General features: G+C 38.6%; 1 protein-coding gene across 1 annotated transcript; it reads left to right on the plus strand.

Annotated features, from left to right (window-relative positions):
* Nucleotides 1-320: 320 nt before the first annotated feature.
* Nucleotides 321-9305, plus strand: vax1 (ventral anterior homeobox 1). The gene is made up of 3 exons (XM_037124228.1): nt 321-1304; nt 2679-2866; nt 6120-9305. Exons 1-3 carry the CDS (start codon nt 1091-1093, stop codon nt 6660-6662), a joined length of 945 nt encoding a protein of 314 aa, XP_036980123.1. The 5' UTR covers nt 321-1090; the 3' UTR covers nt 6663-9305.
* Nucleotides 9306-15058: the final 5753 nt, after the last annotated feature.

Here is a 15058-nt window from a genome sequence, read left to right on the forward strand (position 1 = left end):
CCTTTTTTGTCTTTTTAAAATGCACAGGTTAAGATTATGAGAGTTGAAGGTGGCTTCTGGGGTGCAATCATTTGAATACTGAAGAATGTGGCATTAGCAGCCAGGACCTAACTGGGCTGCTCTGCGAATGAACAAAGGACGACACAGGAAACGTTGACACGATTCCAGTTAAAGCAGAGCACGGTGTTGCTGCAGTGCTTAAACTGGCTGGGTCATTGCCTTCAAAATTTCTGATCGGCATGGATTTGTTCATTATTATATTAACTGTTCTCTCTCTCGCTCCCTCTCTCTGACTCTTTCCCAGTGGTTCTCGCCTACAACAGCATAGTGGTTAGATTTGCACATTGCAGAATTCCGTTGATTGGTGAGAGATCCAAATGGAAAAATGGAATCAAAGTTTGCTAACATGCAACAGCAATCAGATGCGCTGTGAAAAGTCGGGGGAGGGGGCAAATGTCTGGCTCTCTTCTGCGACTGAAGAATGAAGCAACTGGGAACTTTTTGCGGGTCTGGAAGAGTCGTACCCCTGTGATTGTGTCCGTTCATGTGGGGTTCAGAGAGGCTTGCTTGCGAGACAAGACCAATCATTTGTCTTGATTCTCTGGGCTGCGAGCAGGCAAACTAAGGGGGACAGGATGAGCAAACCCCTTTATCAAAACCTGATCTTTTTCCCAAAACAATTTAGTGTATTCATGAGGTTACGCAAATGTGCAGGCAGCAAAATTACCGTAATCAATTGAAACAGCGAGTGCACATCCATGGCTCTGATTATTTGGAGATCATCTATCAGCCTGATGTCTATGTAACAAGGAAAGGGGGGTATTGAATTACTTTTGAGTTTCACTGAGAAGTCCATGATCATTGGGCAAGGGAGTTTGGCCAGTGATAATAGGGATCCTTGGTTGGGCGACAAGTATTTCACCAAACCTTAGATTGCCAACCCTTGCCTGCTGAAACGTGCTGTTTTGAAAGTAAACCGACACTGTCCACACAATCTGGTGCGTCGTGTTCTCCGCAATCTCCTTTTTTTTCACCTGACAAAGGAAAAAAAGAGGCGGACAAGCTGCAGGTCCAAGAGGATAAACTGAGCATGGAGGTCAGGTACAACCAAGAGACAGAAGGGATGGGGCTGAAGAACGGACTTAAGAAGGCGAAAGATGACAAAGATTCCCAGGAGAGCTTGTCCAAAAGCTTCCTCAAGGAGCAACAGGACTCCTTTTCCCCCTCCGGGACCGTTGAAAACTGCGAGAAGAACAGAGGAGGCACGGGGGACCCGGACTACTGTCGGAGAATACTAGTCCGAGGTAAGGCTTTATTTCTATTTTTTTTTTCTTTTTGTTTGTTTTGTTTGAGATCTGCTTGAGTGGGGATATCTGTTAGATTTGTTTTAAAAATCAGGAATATTTATGGAGTCCACTTATAGGAAAGGCGATCACCTCTGAGGATTTGTGGGACTTCAGTACATTACAGCATCGGGAAATAGAAATGTAATAGAACTAAGTTATTGGTCCTGAAAATTATCTTATTGTTATCAAATAAATACATCTTTAATTTAGACCATATTATACAACCACAGGGACATCTTCAGCCTGTAAACACGATGACAACTTAAATCTTTCTTCAGATTCCACAGTTGCATAATGTTAATATTAAATTCGATAACACTAAATTATTCAAACATGGTTAATGGGCAAATTTTAATGTGTCCAAGGTCATGTATTTAAGGAGAATGGGTTTTCAAGGGTTTATATTTTATATAATGCATTACACTTTATCAGTATGACTTCATGATATGATATTTAAATTAGGAATATTTAAACAGTGAACAGGAGGAAAGAGTTTGTTTTTACAGATATTTCTTGTGAAATAAAAATCGTTTGAAATTGTGTGTATGGTTGTCAGTTGAGTCATGAATATAAAAGATTAGTGCCTAAAATACCACTACCTAAAATATGATGTTGATAAAAGTTTTATGTTGAAATATTAATTGGATGTCAATTGTTTCATATTTGTTTGTTAATAATATAATGATTTATTAATTCTTACAGCATTGCAATAACTTTGCTTGTGCATGAATATATAGTCAGTGTAATGCTGGCTTAAAAAAAGTGAGAGCAGACATTTTTTTTAAAATAGAATTAAAAATAGTTATATCCATTGTTGTAATTATTTTTGTGGTAGCGCATGGATTACATGAGTTAACTGAAATGGAACAAAAAGAAATCTGTAAATACTCATTTGATATGTTGTGTCATTTTCCCTTATCAAGTGTAAATGTTCACATGTGATATTAAGACATCTCCACTGAATTCATAGCAAATACCAGAATAACAGATTTTCTGTCATTTTTTTTCATGGGATTAATCTGGACTGATATTTTTTTCTAATTCTAGAATTTTAGACCATATTATATAACCACAGGGATCTCTTCGGTCTGTAAACACTATGACAAGTTATTTTTTTCTTCAGATTCCACACTGTTAATATTACATTTGATAGCACTAGATTATTCAAACATGTTTCATGAGTTAACTCATAGATGTAATCTGTGTAACAACAACAACAACAACAACAATAGTAATAGTTCATGCGATTACCCAGGTAGTACTAGTCTATGATAAAAAATATGACAATCCTATTTACCTCAGCATTGTTATATAAAGTGCTCATTGTTGCAGATGCTAAAGGCTCTATTCGGGAAATCATCCTGCCAAAGGGTTTGGATTTGGACCGGCCTAAGCGAACCCGCACCTCTTTTACTGCAGAACAACTCTACCGATTAGAGATGGAGTTTCAGAGGTGCCAGTATGTGGTGGGGAGGGAACGGACAGAACTGGCCCGCCAGCTCAATCTGTCTGAAACTCAGGTATGTGTGCATTGAACTTGTATTTGCTAGATAATTTTAAAAGAAAAAGAAAAAGTAGGCATTGTTGTTTTAAGTGGAAACAGGAATAAATTGCAGTGTGAATTTTATGTAATTTACTTTTTAAACTAAATACTTGGTATAAAAAACCATTTTGTCTCAAGATAATCATGTTACGATCTGTTAGGACCACTTGCTTTGTTACAGCAGGTACATAAACCCAAATGAATTATTAGATTATTTTTTATAATATGATAAAACTAATATAATAATTATTTTGTAAAATCAGACACAAATGCAGTTGTTTTAGACAAAAAAAAGTATTTATTTGTTTTCCTTTAAATGTATAATGTATGTATAAATTTTTTGTCCATATATTTTAGAGATGTATACTTGTATAATCACACAATCTGTTGAGGTGAAAAAAACAATTATGTGTTTATCATTATGGAAACCATAGGTGTGTTTACATGGTTTCATTAATTATTAAAAACTTGTACCTGTTGTATGAGTTTTAGCATTCATAGACCAGTCCATTAATTTTGGAGTGCTGACTGGTTTTCATTCAGTAATTTGAATATGCCGGGTGGTCCACTGGTTTACGTTTAATCAGAATTGTACCTGGAATTTCCAGCAGAAATATTTCTATTTGTATGAATACCTTTAAAAATTGAATCAGTTGGCCTTTTGAAAAAAAATCCATTGTGGCTTAGTGTCTTACATAGAGTTCTGTGTTATTGCCTGGCACTACAAAAATTTTAGCTGCTATTCGAAAGAGTGCAGATGCCCTCCTCATGTTGTATGTGTGGGGTCAGCAGTGGGTCATGCAGTGTCCGCTCAGGGTTAGCTGCATCGGAAATTTGTGTTTGACGCCACATTCCAAAGCAAGTCACCGTGTGATCTATGTGCATTTTCAGTTCAAGTTTCATTCATCTTTTTATTTATTTCTGAAAATGTGCAACACTGCTAACGGTGCCATTGGCTTGGTCTTCTGTGCTAATGTGTTGTGGCTTTCAATGGGACTCTTGCACACCTCCACTCAAGGTCAACCTTTTCTAGCAAAACAACACAGCCAACAACTTTGATCTGTTTGTTGATGTGCAACAAGGTCACTCTTCTTCTGTCAACAGCTATGTAAATCTGACTTGTTTATTTGCTTTAACTTTTTACATTTGAAATGTTTTAATATTTCTCTTTTTCATTTGATCAACACAAATGCAGCTTTTCTTTTTCACGTAAATTCAAAACAAGTTAATTAAGAGTCTGAAGATGTTGTTTTATTCACATAAATGTAATATACGGTGCCACCTTTGCTCTCTATTTAGGGAGGACAAAGGCTTCAGGATTTTCTTCTAGTATCTGCTTCTTGTCCTGATGAAAGTCCTTTTAATAACATGGTGAAATTAAGATTTTGTTCCCTGGCACTCACAGGTTGTTACATTAAGTCCGTTTACTGTGTGCACACCAATCATCTTTGTCTGAGCTACCAGCTTCATGTAGGCCTGGTTCTTTTCTTCGCACTGAAAATGTCTCTAAACCTCTAAAATGAACAAGATGTTCCTTCTGGGCAAACAAAATATTGGCTTGAGCAGCAGGGCTTGTTCTCTGGGCATGAAATGGTTCTTAACAGTTTGTGAAGAGTTAAACCAGTGACTGAAGCGAAGAAATGAAAAATTCAAAGGTGATTGGACTAGCCATAGGGAAGAGCTGGAGGCTTGTTGTTGGTTGGTATGTGTACATCTTGTCCTATATGAAAGCAGTCTGATGTGATTATGGGAGACTTACAGCTAATTCAGAGAAAAACCTGTGTTTGTTTCAGTTTTTAAATTATTCAATCCAAAACAAATGATTTTGAAACATAACAACTGATATGAAGGTATAACTAAATGGGTCTGTTGATAAATGACTGAATTGAGCTTGTTAAATTCCAAGGTTGGTGCTTTGCTACAATAATATAAGGTCTGATTATATTTCTGTCCTTAAGAATGAGAATCCCTCTTCATCTTGGATATTATTCTGTAGATGTTACCCACAAAATTTTATAATAGTCGGTAACATTAGCAACATTTCTGTAACAAATGTTGCAACAATAATATCTTTATTTCAAATAAAGAGCCACATTGAAAATCTTGATATTTTCAGAAACTACTCAAATAACCAATCAGAGGTATTATTTTCCTAGACATTATTGTGACAGGCTTCTTACAAAAATGGCAACTTCAAATTTTGGGTTTCCAAATTTCTATTGTCTATTCTGTGAACCTCTGGAAGCTAAATCCACATTTTCAGGGTCAGAAAACACAATGTTGATCATTAAAGGAAGGTGTAGATTATTTAAGGCACAGTCAATGGTGGCCATTTTGTATTTTGATGTATAGATAATGAAAATGTGTCAAATGTGTAGTTACAGCTATTGTAGAGTGAAGACCTCAGGCTGTCATTTGATTTCCAAACAAATAATTAATAGTTTGGTCTCTAACATTTCAGAAGCTCAAACAATCACAAGCTCTCAAAACCGGAGGTGACTGCTTTACGTTGGTGGAAAAAAAACATATCAGTTTACTTTGATGTAATGCAAACAGATTTTGATTAATAATTGACTCAGACAATCAAATGATTAGCAGAATTAATTTGGGATTAATTTTTTGTCAGTATCAACTAAGAATAAAATCAAAATTAGAATTAAATAAAAATATCTTACCACAAGTATGCAACATATCATTTACAATCAAGAAGCAATTACACAAATAAATTAATACAGATATTATCTGGTTCATACATGAACAAAGTGTAGCATAATGCAGTGGTTCGTACAACAGTTAACAAATGAGTTTTTAATGTCAGTACACAGGTGCACATTTTATACATTAAAAAACAATTTTACATTAGTACATGAAACTAAACATACAGCAGGCATTAGATATGTTTTAGCTGATATAATTATCATGATCATGAATTATCAGATATTGGCTTTCCCTTTGGTCAGGCTGGGCACAAAAAAATTGTGTGTGTGTGTGTGTGTGTGTGTGTGTGTGTGTGTGTGTGTGTGTGTGTGTGTTATAATCTCATACCTTGAGCTAACGTGAATTTCTTATTTCTATCCTATCAATATAAGATTGGTGGCGGTAATTTTCTCCAAGTAATATTTTTTTATATCCCATACAGGCAAAGATACATGCACTATATATTACACATTACGTTTTCACATGTGTCTCTATCTATCCAGGCTCCATCTCATATCTTTGTTCCCCTCCAGGTGAAGGTCTGGTTCCAGAACCGCCGGACTAAGCAAAAGAAGGACCAGGGGAAAGACTCTGAGCTGCGTTCAGTGGTTTCAGAAACAGCGGCGACCTGCAGTGTCCTAAGGCTGCTGGAGCAGGGTCGGCTGCTGACACCTCCGGGCCTGCCGGGCCTTCTGCCCCACTGTGGCAGTGGCACACTGGGTTCTGCTCTCCGCCCTCCCTCCATTGCCATGGCTAGCAATGGCAGTAGTAGCAGCAGCAGCAGTGGCGGCAGCACTGGCACTGCAGGTGGCAGCCCTCCTCTGCCCGTCGTCACAAGCTCAGGAACAGTTGCGGGCCTGCAGAGCTCACCAGCAGCTCACAGTCTCTTCAGCTTTCCCATGCCCTCCTTACTCAGTGGTGTTGCCACCCGCATTTCCTCCAACCCCCTGTCCATGGCTGGCTCGCTCGCTGGCAACCTGCAGGAACTCTCAGCTCGCTACCTGAGCTCCTCTGCTTTTGAGCCTTACTCGCGGACCAATGGAAAAGAATCCATGGACAAGAAAATTTTGGAATGATGCTTTAGATGGATTCCTATTTCCTCTGGATACATTCTGATTGTTTTCTTGGCTTTTACTGTCCATGTTGGGTTTTACTCATTCTGTTTCGTCAGTCTATGTCATGTTCTGTAGCAGTTCATGTGTTCCAGTTGCACATGTGGCACCTTGTACCAGGAAGAAAAAAGACCTATACAAGCTCCTCTAACAAAGACAGGGTGGCAGTGGAAATTTTTTTGCACACAATGTTCATATAGGATTTTGTTACAGAGATTTAGAGAGACGCTCTTTGGAGATTACTGATATTGTTCATGTTTCTGTGAAACAAATGTCCTTTCTGTTGCTCTAAAATAACTATTTATGTAGGGGCCCATAAAAAAATGGTTTCTTCATACCACATAAGCTCTAACGCTGCAAGAGAGTGGTACATAGTGTATAGCAGGAAAGCAAGTATAGAATTGGTGACAAAAAGTGTAAAATGATGCTAACTTTCTTAATTGTGTTTTACTATGTGATAGTGTGGGGTAGGTGCATGTCATTGCATTGAGTAGATGGGGGGGGGGAAGAAAGTGAGTTCTCAAACACCTGAGCAGCAGTTTGTGAGAGTCAGTCAGCAAAAAAAGGGGGGAAAAATAATAAAATCATTTTGAAAAATAATAAAATGCAACATGATGAATGAACAAGAAAATCCAATTTTCTACAAAGAACTGGGCTAAAAAAAAAAAAGCCTGTCTGAAGGTCAGTGCAAGGCCAGTGTCGGCACATATGACGCTTGGATGCAATTTGCTTATGCAGATGCCGAAGAAAAATTCAGCTTACAAAAAGGTCTTTGTAAAATGTCTTGTATAATAGTTGGACCAAACCAAAACACGATCTGAGAAGTTTTTGTCATACAGTGAGATGGTTGCATTGTTCAGTGCTGGTTTCTCTATTTTTATTTTCTATTTTTACTTATTTATTTTATTTTTTTTTAGATTAACATTGTTTAATTCAACAACACAAGTCTTTACTTTGCTTCATTTTTGGTCCTTGAGATGCTGTAACTGTTTTGTTCTTGTCTGTGATTTTAACCACTGTGAGTTCTCAGAGTTTGGGTGTACAGTTTCTTTTACATGCTGTAGCTAAGTGCAGGAATTACTTGCTGAAAGGGGGGGTTCTGAAGAAAAGCTTTTCAGCTGTAGTAAGCCGCTTGCTTTGTTGAACACTACAAGGTAACAGGTTTTTCAGTCATGAAGACAATATAACAACCTTTCCTTCCTGTGTGAAATTTCTCAAATCCACAGCCTGCATAAAAGATTTAGGTGACAGAAGCATGAAGACTGAGACTGAATGGAATTGTTGTGGTATGAAAGAACATGTACTTTTAAATTGTTATTCTATTGTAAATTATTCACTTCTGTAATTAATAGATTATTAGTATATCTGGAAATAATGAATGAATGTATTAGTGGGGTTGAGGGATCAATCAAAAGCTCTTTGGTGCTGTCGTTGTGAAATATCTTGAAATTTGTTAAATGTGTGGTACAAATGTGCATATATATTATGTATAAGGCTACAGACAAAGACAAGTGTGTTTTTATTTTTATTTTTTTTTTCCATACATGTTGCTATGAATCAAGTTGTGATAAATTTCATGACTGTTATACCTCATAAACCACTGCCTGATGTGTATGCTCCTGAAAGCTGGTTTTCGCTACTTTTGGCAATATGACTTTTAAAGCAATTGTGTGGAATGATACATTGAACTTCTGATCAAAAGTCAAACTAAAAATAGCAGCATAACAAATTGAAATGAGAAGTATCAAACATCACGTTATAGCACATGCATATGTTTTGCAAGTGCTTTCACAGCACAGCCTGCGTGGAGAAAACCATGTCTGAACAAGTGACTGTGATCCCTGTGTGCATAACTGCTATCTTTGCTCTCCTTCCTGCTTGCTCAAGAGTCATTTTTTCCTTTCTACAGTAAGTGGGTGGAGCCAGTCACCTTTGTGTCCCTAAATATAATCAGCTAGCTCCACAAGTTGTACAGTTTCACATCAAATTCTGTAATCAATAAGAGTCCAAATATAATCCGAATGAGAAGTTAAGTTGTACTGTGATGACAGAAAAGTTAAGGTTAGGGAAAGAGTTCAGTAAGATTAACAATCTACTGTCACAGCAACCGCTGTTTAAAGAATGGAAAATGTGAATTTTCAGTTTCTGACACCGGTCAGTTTGCAGACAACCTATTACACAAGCAATGTCTCCAAAACCTTAAAAAGCTAACAAACTATGATGACGCATCGTTCAATCTGTGACATCAGCACCGAGGAGAAGGCAAGAGAAGGGCTTCAAGATGTATGTTTTCAATTGTATCTGTGATTATGAAGGTAAGTTAATTAAAGTTAATTAAATAGCTAACTTGGCTTAGCTGGAAATTTTTAACAGTAATTTGACTACAGTGGTCAAGTTTGAAGTGTGTTGAACATAAGGTGATATTGTCTACAGCATCAAACTACAATGGCACCCAGTAGTGCGCATACCTCTGCGTAGTCCTATTTAATGCAATCAAACTTGATCCACATCAAATAAAGTATATTTAAATCTGCTAAATTTTTATGTGTTTTTTATTTGGATCTGCACCTGCATTAAACAGTACTCACACATAGATATGTTAATACACCTAATTTCTTTCATCATGATACATGCATTAAACCCTGAGAAACAATAATTTACTATAGTGCTCTCATAAAGGAAAAAACATTTCTGGATCCTTTATCCAGCTTGCACCAAAAGTAATGGGGTCCATTCTGAATCGAGACACATCTTCCATCTAAGTTTAGTGGAAATTTGTTTAGAAGGCTTTGTGTAATCCTGCTGACAAACCAATCAACAAACAAATGGACCTGCGTGAAAGCACAACATCCTTGGCTAAGGGAATAGGGATCACCAGACAGGGAGAGGGGACGCCCAAGCTGACTGCCGTACATTTTTTGTCCCATAAAGTTGGATTCATATTTGTGCCCGAACTCTTCAAAGTCCCGTTGAAATAACTGTGTAAGTGTACTTTCACATTGGTCTTGCTTCATTTCTCATTTACACGCCAGTATTAGGCCCAACAGTGTCAAAAAAATTTGTAAGTATTTTTAGAGTTTGGCATGATAAAAATATTGATAACTCATCCTGCACTCAGGGCAGATGTTCATTTTTCATTCAATAAACGCTTTCTTTATTTTATGACACTGTCATGGATGTGTTAAAAGAAAACAAAAACACAACTTTACGTCTTTTTCTTTAGTCTTTTGGGTCAAACTGGGTCTAGTTTTATGAAGAAAATGTTCTCCATATGTTTGTGTGTGTGTGTTTGTGTGTGTGTGTGATGTAAAACTATTCATTTTAAAAAGTGGCTAAAATGGGTGGGCCTGTTGCCATGTGTTAGCTTTAAAATGTTTGTCAGGGGTTCAGATTTGCCCTTTCACGGCACAGTCACCAATATTTAGGGCCTGAGCAGGGAAGCCTGCAAGGTCCTTATTGTTTTTCCAATAACCACTTTTTTGTCCCAAATGATCACATTTTTCACTGCCTGAACATACCCCAAAACTCACCAAACTTGGAATATAAATCACACCTGGTTAAAAATGTTTAATCTATTGTCATCATGAATTTCTACCACTAGGTGGTGCTATAATCAAGGAAAGTATGTTTTAGCTTATAACTCCCATATATTTTATAGCACATTCAAAAACCTTATATCCATGCATTCCCTGAATTGTGATGAACATCATGATATAGGCCAGGCCCATTTCTGCATCTGTTTTTTTTTTTTTTTTTTCCTGCAAATTTGTGCTGTTTAAATTGAAGGATTTCATACCTCAACATCGCTTGCTTGGATTAAGACGAAACTTGGTAGATTTATTGACAAACTTGGTAGATTTATTGACAATGTCTCCTGATGATAGCTGATGAAAGGTGTTACCAGGGGACTCTATAGTGTCCCCTGGAATATTAACAAACCAAGCCCCGCCTCCTAAATGCACATACATGAACAAAATTCGGTATGCATATGTATCATCACCAGATGCACAAATAACATCCACCGTATGAAACTGTCACTCCAACAGGAAGTCCGCCATTCTGATTCCGTCAAACCTGGTGGCTGTGGTGGTGTGGCCAATTTAGATTCTTCCCCATAAAACATCAATGTTGTACAAATTAAACATACAATTTCCCATCTCCACCAAAGTGCTCACATATGTAGAGGGTGTTACCCTGAATATGTCTATGCATCAATACTAGGGATGGAACAGTTCACAAACTCCACAGTTCGGTTCATATCACGGTTTTGTGGTCACGGTTTTCGGTTCGGTTCAGTATACACTGATCATTAGGAAAATCACTTATGTCTTGTAAAACTGAAAGAATGAGGCAGTCTGACATTTTATACATCATTGTGAAGGTCTTGGGTTAAAAGTAGGTAGATTCTGGCACTGCACGAGAGGTGATATTGCTAGCTCCAACATGCGTTTTATTTATTCCAGAATGAAAGAAGTTACCGGTCCCCCTATTCAAAAAGGGAGGGTGTGTTCCAACTACCGGCGGATCACACTCCTCAGCCTCCCTGGGAAAGTCTATTCCAGGGTACTGGAGAGGAGAATTCGGTCGATGGTTGAACCTCGGATTCAGGAGGAACATTGCGGTTTTCGTCCTGGCTGCGGAACACTGGACCAGCTCTATACCCTCCACAGGGTGCTCGAGGGTTCATGGGAGTTTGCCGAACCAGTTCACATGTGGTTTGTGGACTTGGAGAAAGCATTCAGCCATGTCCCTCGTGGCATACTGTGGGGGGTGCGCCAGGAGTGCAGGGTTGGAGGCCCTCTACTAAGTGCTGGGCTGCCCTTTGTCACCGGTTCTGTTCAGTATTTCTATGGACAGAATTTCTAGGGGCAGCCACGGGCCGGAGGGGGTCTGGTTATCGCAGATGATATGGTCTTGTTGGCTTCTTCGAGCCAGGACCTCCAGCATGTCCTGGGGCGGTTTGCAGCCGAGTGTGAAGCAGCTGGGATGAGAATCAGCACATCCAAGTCCGAGGCCATGGTTCTCGACCGGAAAAAGGTGGTTTTTCGAGAGTGCCTTTTCCTCTTACAACCAGTAACATTTAGTTTTTGAACAAAAATAGCAAACTTACAATTAAAATCTTAACTTTCAGAAAAAAACAATCTCTGAAAAAACTTAAACTTTACTGAAAATAAGCATGTCGCATCTGCTACAGGTTTTATTCCGCCCTCCGCACAGCATCATACCATAAATGTATAAAGAGAACAAGATTCATAGCGGGAATGTTTCAGAAGCACAGCCTGCCTGACTTTGATGATCTGGTAATGTTTCATTTTTATACAATGCACAGTGTGTTTTATTTTGAAAATTGATTGGATGGATTGGTATGCTGTTCCTGTGTCTCTGACTGCCTGTTGGCACAATCTGCTCTGTGCAGCTAGTTGCAGCTTTCATGAAAAATAAACCAGGCAGCCAGATTGCAAAGCAGCTTATCTCTGGGATGGAAACTGATGTCAGGTTAACAAGGGGGATGCTTTTTGGTAATTTTGCTAACAAGGGGGATGGCATCCCCCCTCAGATCGCCTACTGCTTATGAGTTCACAGAGTTGCTTTCCTCCTGACATCTCCATACTCAGTGTGCAGGGGAGCATGTCAGTCACTGTCACACTGACACCGGGCAGGTAGAAGCTGTAGTTGGGGGAAAGCTTTACACTACCAATGATTTGAAGTTATGAGCTGTGTTTGAGGGGGTCCTTTGTCACTCTTATCAGTAAGGCATGGACAAAAAGCCTATCAGCGGTGGTCTTGACCGGTCTCGTTCAAAAAACCTGAGTCCACCCAGTCCGAGACCGAGACAAGACCGAATAAAAATTCCCTCGATTTCAAGATAAGACAGTGAACCTCAAAAAATGGTCTCAAGACCAAGATCGATCTTGAGTACTACAACACTAATTACAAGTCATTACATTTCTGGATAAACTAGGCCATCCCTCTTGAAGTGGAAGTGAGGAGGCAGAAAATGGCAGGTAACAAGGATAAGACCTGCAAGGACATGTTTGAAATCCAAAGTACAGAGACATTTTGGGTTGTACATGTTAAAATGAGATGGAAAGACTGACATGACAAAATCTGCGTGTCAAAAGTCAAAGAATTGCTGAGCAGAGCCAAACAAGTCAAGCTTAACTGTGACTTGTGTACCTCATGGTCTACAGAGTCTTATCTTAGCCATCGGCCATTACATCATGTGATGTAGGGCTCTATTTCATTATGCACAGCTATACAGTTAGTGAGGTTAAAATGTTTCTGTATTGTGGTATGTTCACAAAGGAATAACATTCTCACTGCAACATCCTGAGGTTGTTTGGGTGACATTGTTTTATAAGGGTTAACATTTCTGTAATGTGATATGTTAACAAAGAAAGAACATTATCAAGGCAACATTTGGAAAATGCTTTGGGGATGTTGGGCCTAGTAGGTTTACCTTATCAAAGCAATCACAATCAATGATTCACTGATCTTCAGGTAAAATCAAACAAATCTTTTTATAGCTCAATATTACAAATCACAAAATTACCCCAAGGGGTTTTTTAATATGTATTCTACAGCACAGGCTACATGGGATGGATTTCCTACAGGGTGAGCAATGGAGGAAACCTCGGGAAGATCAACAGAGTCGGATCCCTCCCCTGGGATTGAAAGACATGTAATATGTATGGACAATCTGGGTGACATAGTTAAAGATAAATTCAAGAGGATGATGTCATGACAATGTCAGATCAACACAAGTGTTTTACAGTATGTTTTACATCATTGTTGTTGCCAAAAAGTTAAGCTTAAAGTTTAGGTTTAAAGTGCACATGTCTGGGGGATTTGCCAGTTTTTGTTGATTATTTGGTCTTTTTGGTTCTAGCAGAATGTCTATTGGGGAAAGTGCAATTGAAAAAACATAACCCTAAACCTTGTTTTAACTGAAAGAATATAAATGAATAACACTGTTGAAAGACTTTTCAATATTGATGTTATCGAACTTTTACATGTGTTAATAGTCCAATTAAAATTGTTAAGGAAATTATCAGTGATCCTAGTGAGGACATTTTTGTCTTAAGATGAAGTAGGAATGTTGTCATAATATTTCAATGTTTAAATATTTTGATGAAAAGTTACTGCAAAACATTTGTACAAACATGCTGGGAACTTAAAGAAAACTTCTCGCTAAGAACATTTTCGGGAACATTAGGGCATAACGTTCAAGCAATGTTGTCACTGAACATTTTAAGGAGGTTATTGCAAAACATTTTTCGAATGTTTTTAGAGAACGTTATCCTCGAACAATCTGGGAACTTAGAACGAGATATTTGGGGTGGCTGTAGCTCAGTAGGTAGAGCAGGTTGTCTAGTGATCAGAAGGTCACTGGTTCAAATCCCAGCTCCCAGGGCTGAGTTGAGCTGCATGTTGAAGTGGTCTTGAGGAAAATACTGAATCCCAAATTGCTGCTGACGTGCAGTTGGCACTTGGCACTTAGAGACTATAAGACACATGAGGGTAATGGGGAACACATTCAGGAATCAGGGGAGATGATTAGACCGATGATTAGACACATGAGGAAGGGCAAGTGACCTGAAAGGAGAGTTACTTTTCAAAATAAAACAAGAAGACAACCCGGAACTAGACAACCCTCACCATGGTGTGACAGGTTAATAGTCTGCAGACTAACAAACAGTTACATTACTGTTGAAGTAGCCTTCAACACAGGTTAGAGTTATAGGAGGCTAAAGGTTCAAACAGTTAATATGTTCAACATATGTACTACATGAAACCTATGTCCTTTTCCTCATGTCATGTTCTCTGTATTAGTCCGCCAAGCAGAGCCAAGAGTTCAGAGTAGTGCTGGGTGGTATGACCAAAAATGTATATCACGGTATTTTTCAAAATTCCTTCTGCTTCCAAGTATATGACAGCTTTTTTTTCCATGCATAATCAGGCTTTCACAGCATTTTACTACTGGTTGAGAGAGGAGTTATTAGCCCCTTTTAGATTGAAAAGGCGGCACATTTGCTGCAAGGTAAAGGTATAAGGGAGGTGTAATTTTCCTCTCTCAACCAGTTTCTCATTCCTTCTTCCCAAAAAGAGCCACTGAGATCGGTGTAAATATGACATGACGTGAGGCACGAAGTTGGGCGTGAACAGTGACATACAACATATGCATCGAAAGAAATGTGGCAACACTTCATAGATTTACTTAATTGTAGACCCATGGCCCATATTCTCACCTCCTCAGTCAAACACACGCCGATGTTAAACCCCCGCTATTCAAGGAAGCGTGCAGTGGAGCGCCTCGCCCCCTCTGTTAGCTGCCTCAAGCAACAGACAGCTAACAGGAA

Source organism: Acanthopagrus latus, chromosome 15 (assembly GCF_904848185.1).
Source record: "Acanthopagrus latus isolate v.2019 chromosome 15, fAcaLat1.1, whole genome shotgun sequence".
Taxonomy (NCBI): Eukaryota; Metazoa; Chordata; class Actinopteri; order Spariformes; family Sparidae; genus Acanthopagrus; species Acanthopagrus latus.